This window comes from Scyliorhinus canicula, chromosome 12 (genome assembly GCF_902713615.1).
Source record: "Scyliorhinus canicula chromosome 12, sScyCan1.1, whole genome shotgun sequence".
Taxonomy (NCBI): domain Eukaryota; kingdom Metazoa; phylum Chordata; class Chondrichthyes; order Carcharhiniformes; family Scyliorhinidae; genus Scyliorhinus; species Scyliorhinus canicula.
Window position 1 is genome coordinate 161,631,282 of NC_052157.1, and position 21,473 is coordinate 161,652,754.

Sequence of the window (21,473 nt, forward strand, 5' to 3'; positions counted from 1 at the left end):
GATGTCGGGTTTTGACAGACTGTAGAAATTATTTTCTCTCTTGCAGTGGAATCCAAAACAAGAGGAATAATTTTAAAATTAAAACTAGGCTGTTCAGAAGAAAACTCAGGAAGTACCTTTTCCACAAAGGGTAGTGGGAACCTGCAATTCTCTCGCTAAAAAAGGATGTGGTGCTGGGGGTAAATTGGCTGCAGCCATGGAAACTGTAATTTTTTTAAAAAGTCTAGTAGTATGGATCAAAGAGGGGTCAATGGAGTTAAATCTGCCACAATCCAAGTAGAATGGTGGAACAGATTGCTGTTATATTCTCGAGGTTAGTCGAGGGGAATGAACAAATCTGCACTTCTCACGCCTTTCAAGAAGCTCCGGATACCGCGAACCACTTCAGTCAGTGAAGTACTTCTATAGTTACTGCTGTAATGTTGGAAATGCAACAGACAATTTGTGCACAGCAAGCTCCCACAAACAGGACGTTAAGGACTAACTAATCTGCTTCTGTGATATCAGTTGAAGAATAAACATTGGCCAGGACATGGGGAATAACTCCTGCTCTTCTTCAAAATAGTTTCGGGAATCTTTTCCAGCCACCAGAGAGTGGGAGGCGAGGCCTCAGTTTAACATCTCATCTGCAAAAGGGAGGAATGTCAGCTTGGGTATGAAGATGATTCTTTGCTCCGATTTGAATAGGATCTTCAACATTACCCTTCGAGACACCAGGCCAGTATTTTATATTGAACAGCACAAACTACGCAGCACTCCCTCATTATTACAACAAAAGATCATCTCCGATGTTCTTCATGAACCTGCAGGCTCAGAGCTATGTAGACACAATGTTAAATGCAATGCTTTGTAACATGAATAATTTCACCCTGGGACAAGCATTTCTCAAGTGATTTTATTTGCTATATATAATAAACATACATTACAGTACATGCTACAGAAAATAAAGCTGGATTTTAATTGTCATGGAGGATAGTGTTGTAGGTGACATCTCTTCATATTAACACAATGCATAAGGTCTCCACAGTAATAACCCAGAATTAGCCCTAACAGATTAACAAGGGTACACAGTACAATTACAAAATAACAGCATTTTAAAACATTGATTGACATTTACTGATGGAGAGCAGTATTTAACAGTTTGTTATATCCAGAGTTCATCACTTTCAACCCTGACTTTGAGCAGAAACACATTAATCACAAAGTGACAATGTGTCGCGTGCTCTTCCTCCAGCCTTCTGTAACCAGTCACTCTGAGTCACAATTGGATGGATGGTAGAGGCTCGGTTCCAAACAGAACCAAGGCACAGGGCTAACTCTTGATAGAACTGCAGAGAAAATTGATGTCTGCTTTTTAATGCCAGGACTATTCCATTAGATCAGTCCACATCAGGGAGGGGTGGGGGTCAGGCAGGCATAAAAAATAAAATCACAAGTCTTGATTAGTTGTGGTGCCTGACTCAAACCAATCTACACTCCACCTTACTTCAACCCACCAAAACAAGCTGGTAAAAGATTCCTGGTACAAGTCACTACTGTGTACATTTCCCTCTGGTTTCACTCTTTTGCTCAGTACAACAGACTGGAGTACAAGAGCACATACACTAGAAACTTGCTGTGGTTTCATTAGTGTTGCCTAGCTATTTAAGCATGGGGGTGGGGTGGGGGCAGGTATCGTTGTGAAACTCGATTCCCACTTCAACTGGCATGCAGCCCACAGCAAGGTGATGAACATGTTCAAGAGGAGAAATGTGGTTGATTTTGCCCCACTCACATTGCTGTCCTGAGCTGGTGCAAAACCAGGAAGGGGCGTGGGTTGATTTTTATACTGACTGTCAAATCATGGAGGAGTTAATATGAGTGAGAAGAATTTAATTCTGTTCCACTCACCAGACTAAAACCGTACTCAAATCAAACAGTTTACAGGCTAGCCAGACTGAGCAATCCTCCATGAACAACAGGATCTTACTCGTATAAAATTCTGAAATGTTCCCCACACACACATCTTTGCCAAGTGACCTGAAGCCACATATTGCTGCAATGCAGAGAAATTCAGCCACTCTCTGCTGTTGAGTTTACTGCATTTCCCTCCCTCCTGTAAATGCAGAACCTTCAGCTTACATGCAATTCTGCGCCTGTGTGCAATCATGCAGGAGCCTTGGTGATCTGGAAGCTAGGGTCTTTCTGGTACATGGTTCAGTATCGCAGCAGGCACATCCATTGAGCATCAGCAGAAATGCAGAGTTTATTTCTCAATCTGCAGTGGGTCATCTTTCCAGCTGGCCGTCACACACAATTCCCCAGTGAAGAATGTGGTCCCACCAGGACACATTAGTTCCATAGGTCGGAGTGTGAACGCCAAAATGGAATGTCAGTTTCTGTTGTTATTTCTACGTTTTACAGACAATTGCTTTCAGATTGAGTATCAGCGGATAGGATGACAGTGTTTTCCAAAATGGGTCTCTGAGTGACCATCAGAGGGAAACTTCAGATTATCAGATAGTGTGATCGCCAAATCGGATGTGTCCTGCAGACACCAAGATGACTGTTACCATAATGACTGGAGGAATAAATCACATTGCAAGGGCATTACCACAACACAGCACCAAATGGCCAACGGCACCCAAGAGGTGGGCAAGAAACACCCCCACTCCCTCCAATCAACTGGGTATTGACACACTCACCCAAAGTGTTAACTCATCTTTTCCCCTGATACCATTTGATCTATGTAATTCCAGCATTTTTTTTTTTAAAAAGAGAAAAATTGCCAGTAAATCTCACCATTCAAATAATAAACAGGAAGATCACCTGGAATATGCAACCTCTCGTAACCACTGGCCCACCAGACTCTCACTTTGTTAAAATTTAACATTGCCACCTTTCTGCTCTAGTATTCCTTTACTGTCATTGTTTGTGCTATATAGACCTAGGTAGATCAGGCTGGTGGAATCACAGAATTCCTACAGTGCAAAGGAGGCCATTTGGCCCATCAATTCTGCACCAATCCTCTGAAAGTGCACCCTACCTAGGCCAACTCTTCCTTAACCTAACCTGCAACATTGCTGATGCTCAATGATTTGTTCAAGTATATTGAAACATCCAGCATTAACAAAAACCCCAACAAAAAAAACATTGCTCAGACATCCATATTGTAAATGAGTCAGATAACTGAAGTTCTGTAACTGGGTGGGTGGGGTTTGTAGTGAAATATTTAATGACTGATTGATTTGCCAGCTGCTTGCCCAGTGTTCTTTGTTGCCAGTCACACACACTGCCTGCTGATGACATTGGAACAGTTAATGCTGCACCTACTGCCACTGCTTGCTCTGAATTTCAGAAACAACTGTGAAAAATGTCACTGCTAGAATATAACAAACTAATATCTACAAAAGCATTTCTTTCTAAATAAGTGTTGAATTCAATTAGCTGTGCAAATCACATGTAGTGGATGCAATTTAAAAAAAAAATAAACAGAGTGGGTGGGTTCCAGAGCTCAGTCACTGTTTAGTGTTTGCAGTGAAGAGGCCATCGAATAGAACAAGTCCAAGCTTTCAGATCCCATAATTTACAACCTTTTAATGGCACAAAAGTAGTTTTCTTAAATACCAAATAAGAGCCATGATAAATTGAGAAAGAGGGTAGAGACGGGTCAGTGGTTGGATAGGTCGCAAATGTAGCGCAGTGTAGAAAAATGTCCAGTAATACTAGTTTCCTCCCCCCCCCCCCCCCACATGAATGCAAGCAGCAATAAAATGGAGGTAGTGTGGGGTCTGGAGCTGTGCTGTCCAATGTACTCGCCACATGTGATGAAATCAACCACAGATGTTGCAAACTGATGCTCTTCATCAGGAGTGATTCTGATCACATGGATTTTAGGACCCTGTAACAGCCCATTGGACTGAGGACAGTTTCAGATTCTGTCTGGCACAATCTATGGCCAAGTCAAAAGCAAGCAGAAAATCCTGCAGGAAGAAATAATGCTTATTACAAAACTTCCTAACTTCATTAAGGTACATGGTAAAGAGACTCCATTGAAAGAAGTGAAAGCATACTGAAATATTTGAGTGGCTATATCACAGCTGGATGCAATGATTAGTTGCTGCTTTTGACAGAGGTGCAGAGCACCACTGCTCCCATTTAGTCCCAAATCTAGGAAGTTGTTGTAATAATCCCGGATGGAAACAGCATGGGAAAAGGAATGTGGCGACTTGGGGCTTTTCACAGTAACTTCATTGCAGTCTACTTGTGACAATAATAAAGATTATTATTATTAATTCAACCAGTGCTTAGTTGAACACAAGAGGCATTGCCTTTATGGTTCATAATCGAATTGGACTAATTGGGCTCATTACATAGACATTTGAAAGGCACTATTAGAGTGATGGCTGGCAGCTAGCAGAGTAGCCGAGGACACAAACTACAAACCTTCAATAACCTCTGCACCATTTTGGACCTCATTTCTCCTCAGTCCCCAAAATTCTCATTAAATGAAGTGGAAAATGCTGTGGATATGACTGGTAAGTGGCAAAAGAGGGAGTGTGTCAGTCAGAGGGTTGGAGTTCTTACTCGGGCTTTACAGTAGCAACATGAAAAACAATCTGCAGGACTATGATGACAAAAATACTAGTTACGAGATACATCTGGCATGGACTGCAATCCCGTTGGGTTGCCTGCCCTTTGCCCACAGAATGACAAAAAGGCTAGAAAGGACCCCGGAGAGTAGCTTTTTGAAGTTAATTATTGCAGCTCTGCTAATGGTTTAGCAACTTCATCCAGTGAGTTGAGCAGATTCCAACTCCAACTCATGGACCAGTGCATGTTGGCCAGCACCCTGGCCAATAAAGGGCAGTTCAGCACCCAAGCCTGGAATGCAAGACAGAGGGAAGCTTTAGGCAGGTTGCAGTAGAGATAGCACCAGGCAAAGATTGGAGAAAATAACTTCAAATGTCACAAAAATTATCGCCAAGAGCACTGAAATAGCATCACCATGTGCAATGGAGTGGAGCAGAAAAAATGCACCAAACTCAAGAGGCTTAGCTAAAATTAAAACCGTCCCCTTCGCCCAACAAGAATGGAAACTTCAATACCTTCAACTAAACTATCAAAATTCATATCATCACACAACTATATCCAAGACACGTGCACTGATTCAGAATGAAAGTTTAATCAGTAAAACATGATTGAGACACTGCAAAGAAGGGCCACGATGATTTATTTTATTACGTTTTTTAAAATACTGATTGGCAGTTTAATTACAGCTAGGATGAGCCGAGTGACCAACAGAAGGCAAAACCCAGTACGACCATGGAAAGGGTCATCTGCGACTCCTTGCCAAAGAGAAAAAAGAGACAAATGTGGCAACAAGCCAATGAGCACGATTGGTATCGAGCTCTTTACCTCCAATATCACAGCTTCATCCAAGTGGCCTTACCAAAGAATTTGATCTTTTTAAAATTCCATTTAGAGTTTCCAAATTTTTTCCCCAATTAAGGGGCAATTTAGCATGGCCAATCCACCTACCCTGCACATCTTTGGGTTTTGGGGCGAGGCCCATGCAGACAGGGGGAGAATGTACAACCTCCACACAGAGTGACCCGGGGCCAGAATCGAAACCGGGTCCTTGGTGCCGTGAGTCAGCAACGCTAACCGTGCTGTCCCAAATAATTTGATCTTTGTCGACTCACTGGAGCGGTCCGTTAACCAAATGAATTTTTCCAACACTCCTATTGTTCCATTGTCAATTGTTTTTTAAAAAGCATAAATTAAGTTAATTTAGGAAAGTTGGGAAGTCATTGATTGCATTATCAAGCTACAACTCATCAATATTATCTTCAGCATTACTTTAGTACCTCAGAAAAGTCGATAGTCAGCTTCCCTTTACATTCCTGTGTGGGCACACAGAGGAAAGAGAACGGGCAGATGTCACCCAGTCATCCCATACCATCCAAATATATCAGTCATACCAAACCACATTTGAAGACCAAAATCCAAATTCTGCAAATACATTTTCCAGGCAATGCTACAGCATTCGCTTGGTAATACGGAACATGAATTTTGCTGAGGAGACAGGCAGTTGAAGCTTTTTTGTCTTGTATTCATCAGGACAAATGCAAGAATGCCAAATTTCAAACAATCACACAAATTTATACCACAGAAGAGGTTGCTGATTGGTTGACAAATGGATCCTGATTGGCTGAGATGTTGCCATGGAGAAAGCCACAGGGAGTTTTTGGCACCCCAAGCTCCCAGGTAATTTAATAAAAAGATGCAAAGCTTGAACGTCTTCCGTTTGTTTGCAGAGAACGGGTCCCTGTATATGAATGTATGTCGCTTATAGCAAGTAAATTATGAACTTAACTGATTATCATCAATTGGTTGTTAATGTAGCTATTAGCACACTCTGGAGGTGCTGCCCAATCATAACCATATCTCACACGTTTTGTTTAGGGCTTTGCAAGCATAGGTTGGTTGAGTACGGTCTGTACTCTGCCCATTACAATGATTACAACATTCATTATCGTCAGCAGAAATCAGTGCTATCTCTTTTAGAATTCTGTAATTTTTATTCAGTGATGCGTTGAAAATCATTTGGCACACAACGGAGTGGGAGATTGGAGGTCTTCAATATTCCTGAGCCTACGTGAAGGAACTTCAGCTCTTAACTAATGGCAGACATGGGATAAAATTCCTATTTTCCAATCTGTCGCTTATCTGTACACAGGTGGTCCAGATTAAAATTTAGCTCATGGTACCAACAATGGATGATAAAAGAGAAAGGCAAACCACAGCTGTAAACATGGAATAAAACATCACCCTGAAGAGCAGCATGATGGGGATGGGAGGTAGTGGGTAGAGGAAAGGCCAGTTGCTGTAAGGTTATCTGAAGGATGTTTCAAATGACAATAATTGAAGTTACATAAAACTAAATGTTTAGCTTTGCTGCCCATTAGATGTTATTGAAGGAAATGGTCTCTCCCACCCTCAATCAATACTACAAGCCATATCGGAAGGTCAAGAGAAAACTATAAAGAACTATCTAGAAGTAATTCCAACCCTAATGCTGTATTTCTGTGGTGCATTCTGCAAACTACTGAAACATTCACAGCCATCAAGGCTAAGGGAAAGTGGTCAGTAACTAAGCAAGCCTAGACAATAAATCCATCCATGACCTGATTGTGTTACAGTTCTAAGTCACAAAGCTAAAAATAAAGTTATTATAATTTGAAATCAGAACAGAAGTTGGAATAAAGCATTTTAAAAAATCATTTGAGCACTGGACTTTGTAAAGGAAGTTAAGAGTACAATTGTTAAAATTATATTTAACTTTGTGGTTATGTTAAAGCAAACATCAGTAAGACATTAAAACATCAAGATAAGTTCAGAAGAATGCTTCCAAGTACTCAGCTTTTCTTTACATCTTCCTGTACAATCTTGTCAATTTTTCACATGCTGTAGAACTTGTACTTGCTTCAGAAGAGTAATGTAACTTTATTAAAAGTAAGGATGAAAATGCAAGGCATTTTGGACCCCATCTAGCAGTGTAAGGGCAGGAACAGTCTGAGTAATATATTTGGAGAGCACTTTCATTGACATTCTTCAGAAACTGTCCTGTAATGTTCAAGTGTACCCAAACACCTGACATGAGGCATGGATCCAAGTATCGAAAACATTAACCTGAAATTCATTCCTCTTGGCCATTTTTGTGAACACTATTATGGTGGAAACCTGCTGGCCCTCTCCACATTTAGTGTTAGTTACTTTAGTGTTTCATTTTGCAGCGATTCTAGACACAACAGCACTTAGAATACAATCTATGTTTCTATGTTCTTTCAAAGACGTGGCTTTTTATTTTGGCAATCTCAAGGTTCTGGGAGAAGGCTGGGAGCAAGTATCATTTATGAGGTCAAACATTGACCTCGCGGTGTAACTATAAAGTAATAGTTCTGTGCTTAGACTGGCGTCAGATTGTTTATGTGCACCGTACAGTTGAAGGTCCATCTCCAGTGTAGACATGTTAGTTGCCCACATTAGTGTCTCTAATGGTTACTGTAAAAAATATTTACCATGATTGTTAAGTGATTCACATCGGCAGCTTTAGAACATAATCATTTGCTTATTAAAGCACCAGAAATCAGCCAAAATTAGCGAAATATATCCCCATTCAGTAGTGTTTAGTATTTACAACCATGTGTTGCAAAGTTAATGTGTGAGAACATGTAACAAAGAGGATGATTAAACTTTATCCCTTCTCCTCGTGCCATTGCCGAGTGCAGGAGGACAGTTTCACTGCATCAGTCCTCTGCCCCTCAACCAAACAGGTTATTTGTCATATGCAAGTATCAATAGGTTGTTCCACAGCAGACATGGATCCTATCCTCGTTTAAGTCCATACATGCTGTTTCCAGCAGGGCTCACTGGATATCAAATAAGAGTGGGAATTCCAATTAATTTTCTCCCTCCCTCCCACCCAATCCTCTGGTTCAGAACTGTGGATTCCCTGTTCGCTCAATTGCAAAACAGGATAAGGCCAGGCAGCCACTGTTTGTACAACTTGATGCTGCAGTAGAGGTGTCATTACTCACTTGGCCACTGGGGAGCTCTGTTCACTTTAAAAAAAAACATATTCTCACACACATCCACATTAACCAGCCAGAATACTTGTGTGGATACCAATCAGTATCAGCTAAGATGGAGCCACACTCTGATTGGCTGCTCTGGAGCTAGACAGATACTCTGACAAAGCTGTACGTCACCTGGTGTCCCATATCTCAAGCACCAATGAACAACATAACTGTTACGTCAGAGATGAGAGGTGACACTAAAACATAATATACCAGCACAGTTCTTCACTGGGATCCGCAGGCTGCAGACTCCGAGCATTTCATAGTCTGAGTCAACTGTGATCTTACAGGGTTAGTGTAAACGTCAAAGGGCCAAAGTCTCTTGAGGGGAGAAAACGGAACTACAGAAAGCTTGTTCCCATTCGTAATTCAAATCACCGTTTCTTTTTAAAAAACAAACACACTCAGCTTAGGTCCTCCTCAGGGTTCTGTTGATCCAGAAGTCGAACATGGGTGAAAGGGAAGTGACCGTGTTTGCCATTGCACTCTCCTTCCCACTGGCCATTCACATTGATCTTGGTTACCTTCACTAAGTCACCAACCTACAGAGAGAAATAAAACAAGTCACAACACAAGATAACATTTTAAAGAGGATGCAATGCAAAAGTTCCACAGAAGATGAAAATGAAAAAATGAAAATCGCTTATTGTCACGAGTAGGCTTCAATGAAGTTACTGTGAAAAGCCCCTAGTCGCCACATTCCGGCGCCTGTCCGGGGAGGCTGGTACGATTCAACACATTCTACTATTGCCCCAGTCTTTAACAGAAATTACTGTCTGTCAAATACGAATTCGTGAATTTCAGAAGTTTCGCAGTAAAGTTGTCATTAGCTTAGGGAAAAGCTGAAACAGGCCTCCTCGAGACATGGGAAAGAGTAGTCCACAGCTCCTCGAGCCTGCCCCACCATTCAATTCGATCGTGGTTGATAAAAGCCATTTTTCTGCACAATCGTATATATATCCCTTTATATCTTTAATATCTAGAAATCTATCGATCTCTTGAACGTACTCAAAGATTGGGCCTCCACAGCTCCCTGGGATGGAGGATTCCAAAGATTCACCACTCAGTTGTAAGGGCCCTTCCTGTTGGTTCCTTCATTTTCTAATTCTTTTATTTTGTCGTTACAGTTTTTGGTCCATGGATCATTAATGGAGACATATCTATAAGTTGAGCAGAGGAAATGAGGAACCAAATTTCAAAATTGTATAGTGCTATGAAGTTAGATTTTGAACAGCAGAACCCAGACATTTGGTGCCCAAGAGGTTGATGGGATTTGGTTCGATTAGTTGGCTGGTGGCCAGGGTCAGTATTCTGCCTGGCAACAGACAGCAATTAGTAGAAAAATGTGCAAACTCCACACAGACAGAGAGCCAGAGCCAGGATCGAATGTGTGACCTCAACGCCATGAGGCAACAGTGCTAACCACTGCACCACCGTGCTGCCAGTATTAATAATAGATTAATTATATTTAAATTTCCAAACCTGGTGACTGTAGTTATTGCACAGACAAATAGCAAAAGCTTCAGGTATTTTTTAGAAAGTGCATATAATAGTCCAAGTGTGATCCAACTGTGTTGCGACTCTGAGTCAAGTGGGGTTGGAATCATAGAATTTACAGTGCAGGAGAATTTACAGTGCAGGAGGCCATTCGGCCCATCGAGTGTGCACCGGCTCTTGGAAAGAGCATCCTACCCAAGCCCACACCTCCACCCTATCCCCATAACCCAGTAACCCCACCCGACACTAAGGGCAATTTTGGACACTAAGGGCAATTTAGCATGGCCAGTCCACCTAACCTGCACATCTTTGGACTGAGGGGGGAAACCGGAGCACCAGGAAAACGTGCAGACTCCACACAGAGAGTGACCCAAGCCGGGAATCGAACCTGGGACCCTGGAGCTGTGAAGCAATTGTGCTAACCAGTATGCTACCGTGCTGCCCGTGAATCAATCGTCCACTAGCCCAGGATGCCATAACACAGTAAAGAAATTCCTCCTCACCCAAATCCTAAATAGGTTAACACTTATTTGGAGACTGTACGCTCCTACCCCCCACAGAAGATCCAAGATTTGATTCTCCATCTGCATCAAATTTGCTGATCTCAACCAGGTTGGTATGAAAGAGCCTTACAATCAACGCCTAAATGCCTTTTCTGGAGAGAAGGGAAATAATTGACAGGCCAATGTATAGGACTCTGATTTCCAGCACCTGCAGTATTTTGCTTTTATTATTGTGCAAGCATGTGTGTTTTGGGAGATCATGCTTTATTGACGATGATTCTGTGGTTAAATCGGCTGAAAACATAGATAAATGATGGCCATGTGGAAAAAGAACAGGATGGATGTTGGTACTCATGAGGCGAAAGAAAATGAATTGGAAGCAGTGAAAATTGCATCACTTCAGCACCAATGACTGGAACGTACATCTAATGCCCCATGAGTAAGCAGAACCCATAAAGATCGGAATAGAGACAAACGTATCTAGCAACATTCTCTCAAAGGAGTCAGATGTTTGAAATCCAGCAGGTTCAGACTGATAAATCACCCGACTGTAGCTATGTCCTTACACACCTGAATGCTAGCTTTCAGCCACAACTATGCAAAGTATGAGTCAAGAAGGAAGCCCTCACGGCAACACCCTGATTCGAGCAGCGTCAATACAGCTGGAATACGGAGTTCGTGCCCAAATGGGAAAAGTGGCATAGGAAAGTAGGTTTGTTTTGCTCAAAGTACTCTCCTAATGTATTTTGAAACAAATGTTGACCAAGATTAAATTGCATGCCTCATATCAGCACCCACTCATCCCTTACACTAGGATGATTCAATGCCCCAATTCCACTGATTGAGGTGACCAGTTCTCACTAGCAGTAAGGAGATACAACACGAGGATTATCTTCTGTCTGAAACATAAAAAATTAAAAGATCACCTATGTGCACAGGTTTTAAATAATAATCTTCATTATTGTTAGAAGGCGGCTTACATTAACACTGCAATGAAGTTACTATGAAAAGCCCCTAGTCGCCACACTCTGGCGCCTGTTCGGGTACACAGAGGGAGAATTCAGAATGCCCAATTCACCTAACGTCTTTTGGGACATGTGGGAAGAAACCGGAGCACCCGGAGGAAACCCACACAGAGACGGAGAGAACGTGCAGACTCCGCAAACAGTGACTCAAGCCGGGAATCGAACCTGGGTCCCTAGCGACTGTGCTACTGTCTCTGTAGTATGATTCCTTGTTCAAATAGTGATGTGTGGGGCAGCACAGTGGTTAGCACTGCTGCCTTACAGCGCCGAGGTCCCAGGTTCAATCCTGGCTCTGGATTACTGTCAGTGTGGAGTTTGCACATTCTCCCCATGTTTGCGTGGGTTTCACCCCCACAACCCAAAAGATGTACAGGGTAGGTAAATTGGTCACGTTAAAATGCCCCTTAATTGGAAAAAATAAAAAAATGGGCACTCTAAATTTTTTTTTTAAATATAGTGATGTTTGTGGCACTTGCACTGAGCAGGTGTTCAAGAGGATGAAATGGATTCTTGGGGGGCACCATGGTGGCAAAATGATTAGCACTGCTGCCTCACGGCGCTGAGGACCCGGGTCAATGACTGTGTGGAGTTTGCACATTCTCTCCGTGTCTGCATGGGCTCACTCCCACAACCCCTGGAGAGGATGTTTCCATAAGTAGAGAAAAACTAGAACCAGAGGGCACAGCCTCAGGCTGAAGGGGTGATCCTTTCAAACAGATGAGGAGGAATTTCTTCAGCCAGAGGGTGGTGAAACAGTGGAACTCATTGCCACAGAAGGCTGTGGAAGCTAAATCACTTAAGTGTCTTTAAGAGAAAGATGATTAATAAGGGGATCAGGGGTTATGGAGAGAAGGCAGGCGAATGGAGATGAGAAAAATATCAGCCATGATTGAATGGTGGCGCAGACTCGATGGGCCGAGTGGCCTAATTCTACTCCATGTCTTATGCTCTAATCCAAAGGATGTGCAGGGTAGCTGGATTGATGACACTAAATTGCCTAATTGGAAAAATTTTAAAGAAAAGAAATGGATTCTCACTGATCATGTTGGTTTCGAATCTGGGAAAGAATGTTAACTTGATTAACTTTTTTGAAGGTTTCAAGGAAGCACAGCTTTAATCCAAACCCAGGAAGATCCCAGTTTTGATCTCTAATCTGTGCTGATATCTGCCAGGGTGACGATGAGAATGTCACAACAGGCTCAATATCTGAACTCGGGGAGAGAAACAGAATGAACCTGCTTGTGACTGCTGTTTCTGATTGAATGATGACAGCTTGATGAAAGGTGGATTTCGGAGGAAAGGACCAGAAGCTGGTAACAGAAAGCAAGAGGGATGAGAAGAGTGAAGGAAAAAAAATGAAAGAACGAAAATGAAGACATTTGAGCACACATGCCTGACATAACTGCCCCTAGGGTTTTATGGCTAATTCCTGATAAATGAATTCCAGATGCAAAAATAATTGATCCATGCATGAAGAATAATTTAAAGTCACATTCCAGTCACTCATAGAATTCCTGAATTTAGACAGAATTCTTAAAAGGGTGTTGTCACAGTAAAGTGTGTTGAAAGATGATTGGTTAGACTCATTTTTATAGAAATGGTACACTGGGAGTTGCTTTACCAAGATCTCATTTCTGTTACAATAAATTGACCATAGATGCAGTTGTCATCATGCCTTTAATTTAAAATAAATTTTGAGTACCCAATTTGTTTTTTCCAATTAAGGGGCAATTTAGCGTGGCCAATCCACCTACCCTGCACATCTTTGGGTTGTGGGGGTGAAACCCACGCACACACGGGGAGAATGTGGAAACTCCACACGGACAGTGACCCAGAGCCAGGATCGAACCTGGGACCTCGGCTCCGTGAGGCAGCAGTGCTAACCACTGTGCCGCCCATAATGCCTTTCATATAGCAAAACGGTCCCAGGTGCTGCACTAAAGGGAAAGAAATTGGGCACAGCAGGAGTTCAAGGGTGGGTGAAGAGAGCTGACAGGTTAAGTCGAAATGCTGTTGAAATCTTTGTGGCAGATTTTGAAGAGGGGGAAGATAATGGACCAAGCCATGGTTTAAAACAAGAATTTCAGACCTGTTATTAGACCATCCAAGAGTTGTGGGCCTGGAGTAGATTGTAAAGTTAATGTTGTTTGTAGACAAAGCCCTGGATATGGAAATAAAAGCCAAACAATGGAAATACTCAGATCATGCAGCATCTGTGGAAGGAGAGATGTTACTAGAGGAAAGGGAGTTGCTGGTGTGAGTGACTTGAGTGGACTACTTGAAGGGAGACTACTAGTGCAATAATTTTAAATCCTGATGTATTACACACAGATATTTGATGCATGCACTTTATAAATACCAGCACTAAATTGTCCTATGCTTACAAAGACAATGCAATAAGGAAACAAACATTCCAATCCAGTAGACACGTCACATTCCACCAACATCGATGTGTTGGAACTTACTGGAACATTTAATTGCTCGGTCAGAATACAGTAACACAAAATAATATCAAGACAATATTTGCAATCATCTTGAAAGTGAGACTTTTTAAAAACGCATTTCATTTCAAACATATTCAAAAGTACAAAAACACAAGTCAATAACATTGTCAGCCCCTAAGTTCACAATTTGTGTGATTTTCCCCCCTTTTCACCCCACCCCGACAAACAATTCCTCAAACATTGTCATGAACAGTCCCCAACATGTCTCAAAGCCCTCGGCTGATCCCCTCAACTTGAACTTGATCTTGTCCAGACGAAGGAAGTCATTCAGGTCTCCATCGCCAGCACCCACAACAGCGGACACTCCTGCCTCGTCCCCCTGTGCAACCCAAAACCCTATGAACTCATCTCATTTGCCCATACATTCACCACCGGGGCCACATCCAACAGACAAACCCAGGCCACAAACTTCAGGCCAAACACTAACCTTCCCAAGATCTCAAACAGCTACTGCCACTCCACCCGGTCAAAAGCCTTCTCAGCGTCCATAGACCACCATCTCCGCTACCTGCCCCTCCGACGGAGTCATAATCACATTTAACAGCCTCCTGATGTTTCCGGAGAGCTGCCTGACCTTTACGAAGCCTGTTTGGTCTTCAGCGAGCATTCCTAGAACACACCCCTCCATCCTCCCCACCACTACATTGGACAACACTTTCACAGCAGTGAAATGGACCGATATGACCTGCACTCCAACAGGTCCTTCCCCTTCTTTGGGATTAGCGTAATCAACGCCTGTGTCAATGTCTCCGGTAGCTCCCCCTTACTTGCCTCGCTAGACATGCCCAGCAAATGTGATGCCAACTCCCGTCGCAAACTCTTTATAGAACTCCACCGGGTAGCCGTCCAGCCAGGGGTCTTCGCCGACTTCATCCCCCTTATGCTATCCATCACCTCCCTTAGCCACAGCAGCTCCTCCAGCATCTGCCTCCTCCCTTCATCCAGCCTTGGGAAATCCAGCTCATCCAAACATTGCCCCATATCTCCTTCTTCACCAGCCAGCCCAGCCCAGCCCCGTACAGCTTCTCATAATACTCCCCAAATGCTTCTTTAATCCTCCCCGGCTACAACACTACCTCCCTCTTACCTGTCCTCAAAATTTCCCGAGATGCGGCCTGCCACCGTAGCTGGTGGGCCAGCATGCAGCCCATCTTCTTTCCATATTCATATTGCACCACCCTCGCCCTCTGTAGGTGCCTCACTGTCTTTCCCACCAACAGCCTGTCAAACTGCCACTGTAACCTTTTTCTCTCCGCCAACCCCTCTTTGGTGGGAGCTCTCGAATACTTCCTGTCCACCTCGTCTATCTCACCCAACAACTGTCCATACTCGTGTCCCTGTGCGCCTTGAACAAGATAACCCCCCCAACCCCGAACCACCGCATTCTACACCTCCCAAAATGTGGTCGCCGACACTTCCCCATTCTGATTCAACTCCACATTGTCTCTGATCACCGACCACACCTTCTCACAAAACCCCTTATCCGCCACACGCCCCGAATCCAGCCTCCTCCAGGCCTCTGCCTCAAACTAAGTTTGACCTCCAACCAGTGCAGTGTGTGATCGGAAATCACTATACCCGCGTGCTCTGCCCCACCAGCCCTGCTCCTCACTAGAAAAAATTCTGCAGCATATCTTGTATACATGTGAGACGAGTCGTTCTCTCTCTTCCCCCCCCCCCCCCCCCAGACTTTGAATCAAAGCTGTCCGACCCATCCCTTTCTCAACCTGACCTGATCCTTCACCCGGAGGTGCGTCTCCTGCAGAAAGACCACCCCCACCTTCAACCTCAAGTGCGCAAAGACCCAAGACCTCTTTACCAGCCCGTTCAGTCTCCGTACATTCCATGTTACGAATCTTACCGGAAGCTTACACCTCCACTCCCCTTCACTGTCCATCACCCCCTTCCAATCCTACCTCTCTGAATTTCGCCCTGAACCAGGCCCATCCTTTTCCGCCCATGACACCTTCAGTCTCCAACTCTGCCACGTCGCGGTGAGTCTCCACCCTGCCCCCCAAAACCTGGCCATCCCTCGTGGCCACCTCCCCCGCCTCACTTCTGTTCACTAGCATTACCTGCCAATGTGGTAGCAGAAAATGAGACATTGATGGAATTTTTGCAGCACTCCAATGCGCAATGTCACTGATACCTGCAGGTTCCAGGTTCATGCTCTACAATAGACGTGACTGTAAATCTGTCACTCTCCTCAGTGTGCCACACATTGGTAAACGGTGGGCAGAGGGGTGGCTGCACTTCCATTCAATTCGAGGATACGGCAAAAAGCATGTCAAGTTTATCTCTAAAGAACAGTTTCGTAAAATGGGGAAAAAATATTTGCATCTCTAATTCTTCAGGCAATTCTGTAATTAAAGCTTCACCATGGAATGATTTCAGTCTCTCTTTTGAGCATTATGTATAAATAACAGTGAAGTGAATTGCTGATTTTGTACTGAGCACAGAAAGTGAAGTAAATGCTCAGTGGATACGGGGTTCCACAAGTGGTACTTGAAGCTGGTGGAGGAGGCTAGGGAGGATCTTAAGAGGTGGGATATACTGCACTTAATGCTGGCAGGGAGGGTCCAAGTGGTGAAAATTGAATATCCTGCCGATCTTTCTGTTTATCTTTCAAGCTCTCCTAATTTTTATACCAACGGCCCTTTTTCGGAAGGTGGACACGATCATTTCAGATTTTGTATGGGCGGGGAAGGTGCCGAGGATGGGGAGGACCCTGCTACAAAGGCAGAGGCAGCAAGGGGTTTGGTGTTGCCGAACTTGCTTCGTTATCATTGGGCGGCGAACCTGGACAAGGTGTGGTAGTGGTGGTAAGAGAAGGCGTAGAGCAAGTTAGGATGGAGGAGGAATCTTGTAAGGGGTCTAGTTTGAGGGCTATGATGATGGTGGTGTTGCCAATGGCTCAGAGTAGGAATTCAAGGAGCCCAGTGGTGCAGTCCAGTGAAGATATGGAATCAGTTGAAGAGGCATTTTAGGGTGGAAGGGATGTCGGTGCTAACGCCACTGTGCGAGAATCATGGGTTTGAGCCGGGGGGGATGAATAGTGTATGCAGGAGGTGGAGGGAAGTGGGGGTGGTCAAGGTGAGGGATCTGCATTTGGGGGAAGGGTTCGCCAGTCTCGAGGAGCTAAGGGAAAGGGTAGAGCTGCCGAGGGGGAGCGAGTTCAGGCACCTGCAGGTTAGGGACTTTGCGCGAAAGGTCTGGAGGGGGTTCCCTAGATTGCAGGGATACACCCCGCTGGAGCGACTGCTGCTCCCGGATGTGGAAGGGGAGGGAAGAATTGGGGATTTATGCAAGTGGCTGGGGGACCAGCGAGGCAAGCTGGTGGTGAAGATCAAGGAGAAATGGGAAGTGGAGTTGGGAAGGGAGATCAATTGGGGAGCATGGAGTGAGGTAAAGCATAGGTTAAACGGGACCTCCTCATGTGCAAGGATGAACCTGATATAGTTTAAGGTGGTGCACAGGGTGCACACTCGGGCGAGAATGAGTGGGTTCTTTCAGTGGGTGAGTGTGAGAGGTGTGGGCAGGGGCCAGCGAATCACACGCACATGTTTTGGGGTTGTGAAAAATTGGGAAGATTCTGGGCGGGAGTGTTCGCAGTCTTAGCCAGGGTAGTGGAGGAGGTGGACCCGGACCCTTGGGTGGCAATATTTGGGGTCTCAGAGAAGCCCAGCTTATGGAGAGGAGGAAGGCCAATGTCTTTACCTTCGCCTTCTGATTGCACAGCAGCGAATTTTGCTGGAGTGGCGGTCGGCATTGCCACCAGGGGTAGCGGCTTGGTTATAAGGTATGAGGGGAGGCTTTGAGGAAAGGTGAGGGGAGATAGAAAGGTGCAGTGGAAGCTTAGATCTTTAATATGCATAGACAAAAAGAATCCTGGGTTTTATACATTTAGCCAAGCAAACTGCATTTACTAACACATTACTTAGTCCCCAATCGGAGTAATGCATGCAGCTCGGGGCAACTCATTACCTGAGGATTTTTGAGTAATGGAAGGGGTGCAGTAAAATGAACCATACCAGCAATGAAAAATTATAGCTTGAAAAATGAAGATTGCCACTGGATGTGTGGAGATTGAAGTTTTTTTTTTTTTTTTTTATAAATTTAGATTAGCCAATTATTTTTTCCAATTAAGGGGCAATTTAGCGCGGCCAATCCACCTACTCTGCACATTTTTGGGTTGTGGGGGCGAAACCCACGCAGACACGGGGAGAACGTGCAAACTCCACACGGACAGTGACCCAGAGCCGGGATCGAACCTGGGACCTCAGCGCCGTGAGGCGGTTATGCTAACCACTAGGCCACCGTGCTGCCCTTGGAGATTGAAGTTAATGGGAGATCAAGACAGCGTGGTTCAGTGACAGCACTCTCACTCCGGAGTCAGAAGGGTTAGAGCTCAAGCTCCATTCCAGGGCCTTGCATCTATAATCTAGGTTAAGATATCTTTTCACAGTTAGACGCATTTGGTTGGACCAAAGCCATTGGGACATTTTCAGGTTTATCCATTGAACAGGATGACAGCACCCAATTATATCAGAATGGTTTAAATACTGGGTGTCGATGATGGTAATGTAACACTGCCACACAACAGGTGGAGAATAATTACTGACCGTGTTACAATGTGCTACACCAACATAATGTTCACTAGACAACTGGGAGCCTGTCTCATTCCCGCTCACTCTGCTGTTTCCCCCCCCCATCCCAATTACAAAGTAATCAATATCTGTTACATGCTGTGTGGCAATGCTAAGCAAGAAATCAGAGATATCACCAATTCTGTAACAGTTTCAACTAGCCAACTGTAGAGTCATTACAGGAAGCTGGAAATAGATCATCTGGTACAAATTATGTTCAATGAGACTGATGGGGATGAAGAACCATCCCGCAACCACCACCACCACCAAAAAACAAATTAGAATTTAGACAGAGCGGAATTGTTTTGGTGTTGGAAACTGGAGCACCATCAAAAGTTTTGGTTTCCTTATATGAAAAAGATATAAAATGAATTAGAAGTTCATAGAAGGTCCGTTTAACTGATTCTTGGAGTGAGGGGCCTTTCTTATAAGAAAGGTTTGGGCAGGTTGAGCCAAACCCACGGAAAAGAAGAATGAGAGGTGATCTTATTGGAAAACAGAAAATCCTGAAGGGATCTGGCATGGTCTGGAAGGCTAGAACTAGGGGACACCGGTTTAAAATAAGAGGTCTCACTTTTAAGATGGAGTTGGAGTAATAGGTGGAATTCTCTTCCCTCGAGGTCAGTGGAGCTTGGGTGATTGAATTTATTCAAAGCCAAGTTAGATGGATTTGTGATAGACAAGGAAGTCAAGTTATGGCAAGCAACAGGAAAGCAGAGTTAAGACCACAACCAGATCAGCCATGATCTTACTGAATGTCGGAGTGGCCTACTCTTTTCCCAAGTTCTATGTTGGCACACAATCACATAATTGAGATTGTTCGTTCTCACTCAGACAAACTACAGCCTGTATCAGATAATGAAGAGCAGAATATGAATGGAAGTCTCTAATTAGTTAATGCTGTAACAGTGGGCTTTGAGCACAAGCAGTGGAAGAGAGGCCACATCCAGAGTGAGGACAGACAGAGTGAATTTTAAACTTGAGAATCTGAAGCAGAGTGGGGATTTGGTTAGAGCAGGGGTGGGCAAACTACGGCCTGCGGGCCGCATGCGGCCCGACAATGGGGTGCCCGGAATCATAACCGGCATTTTTGAAAAGCTGCCGGGGAAAAGCCGCTGAAGTAAATGCGCTTATTCAATAAGCGCATTTACTTCAGCGGCTTTTCCCCGGCGGCTTTTCAAAAATGCCGGTTATGATTCCGGGCACCTCATTGGCGGGCCGCATAAAAACGCACGTAGTGGGGTGGATGAGTGGGGCTGTCTCATTGGTCGGTTTAGTTGGGTGTGCGACCAATAGGAGTCCAGGTTACAAACAATAAGCCTTATTATTGTTTGTAACCTGGACTCCTATTGGTCGCACACCCAACTAAACCAACCAATAAGGCAGCCCCACTCATCCACCCCACTACGCGCGTTTTTATCGTTGACTCGGCCAGGCTGTGCTTCTGTCAGTGTTAAGGATCAGCACAAGCAACTTGACACCTGATTTCAACAAACTGGTAAATGACTGCAGTCAGATGCATCATTCTCATTGACATTGTTCTATTACTTACTGAGTTACTTTGTTTTTCAAATAAATGTGCTTTTTTTTCTTTAAAGACCTTTTATTTTGGCTATTTAAAATATTAATTATTTCACTTAATATACTTTGCGGCCCTTTAAAATTGTGAATTTCTGAATGTGGCCCTTGCACGGAAAAGTTTGCCCACCCCTGGGTTAGAGCAGGAAGAGATGCTCTTTGTTTTTTCTTCTTGCTTTGTAACTTTCAAATCTCTAGAGAGGGGTCCTGTCCTGCTACAGTTGAGGATACAAGGGAGAGAGCTGATTAGTAAGAAATGGGCATGGTCAGCAAGTCTTTATAACTTTCATGAATTACAGCAAGTTTTGTGGTTTATAATCTGTAAGGGACAAGCAAAGAAGGGCCATAGAAAATTGGATTTAATCTAACATCAAGCATCTTCCAAAGCTTTAATTTAAAAGGGTTGTCATGGCAGGAGAGCTCAAAGCCTTGGTCTGTTCCACTTGCTCCATGTGGGAGGCCAGGAGCATCCAGTGCCTGGGACAAGCATGTGCGCGGGAAGTGTCTCCAGCAACAGCTCCTGGAAGCCCGAGTTTCAGAGCTGAAGCAACGGTTGGGGACACTGTGGAACATCCATCAGGCGGAGAGGGTTGTGGATAGCACTTATAGAGAGATGGTCACACCACAGGCAGGAAGAGAATGGGTGACCACCAGGCAGAGCAGGACAACTAGGCAGACAGTGCAGAAATCTCTTGTGGCCAGGGCGGCACAGTGGTTCGCACTGCTGCCTCATGCTGCGAGGACCCGGGTTCAATCCCAGCCCCAGGTCACTATCTGTGTGGTGTTGGCACATTTTTCCCGTGTCTGCATGGGTCTCACCCAGACAACCCGCAAAATACACAGGGCAGGTAGATTGGCCACCCTAATCGACTCTTAATTGGCAAAGAAAAATTGGGAGTTCCTCAGGGTGGTGTCCTAGGCCCAACCATCTTCCGCTGCTTCATCAATGACCTCCCTTCCAACATGATGTCAGAAGTGGGGATGATTGCGGATGACTGCACAATGTTCAACGCCATTCACGACTCCTCAGATAATGAGGCAGTCCGTATTCAAACAATATGTGGACAATATTCAGGCTTGGGCTGACAAGTGGCAAGTT

At 44.3% G+C, this 21,473-nt stretch overlaps 1 protein-coding gene across 1 annotated transcript in view; it reads right to left on the reverse strand.

Annotated features, from left to right (window-relative positions):
- Positions 1 to 880: 880 nt before the first annotated feature.
- LOC119975160 (adapter molecule crk-like) overlaps positions 881 to 21,473 on the reverse strand; it is a 47,065-nt gene continuing 26,472 nt past the window's right edge. The window contains 1 exon segment of the mRNA XM_038814745.1: positions 881 to 9,163. Within this exon segment, the coding sequence (XP_038670673.1) occupies positions 9,026 to 9,163 (138 nt within the window). The 3' untranslated portion in view covers positions 881 to 9,025.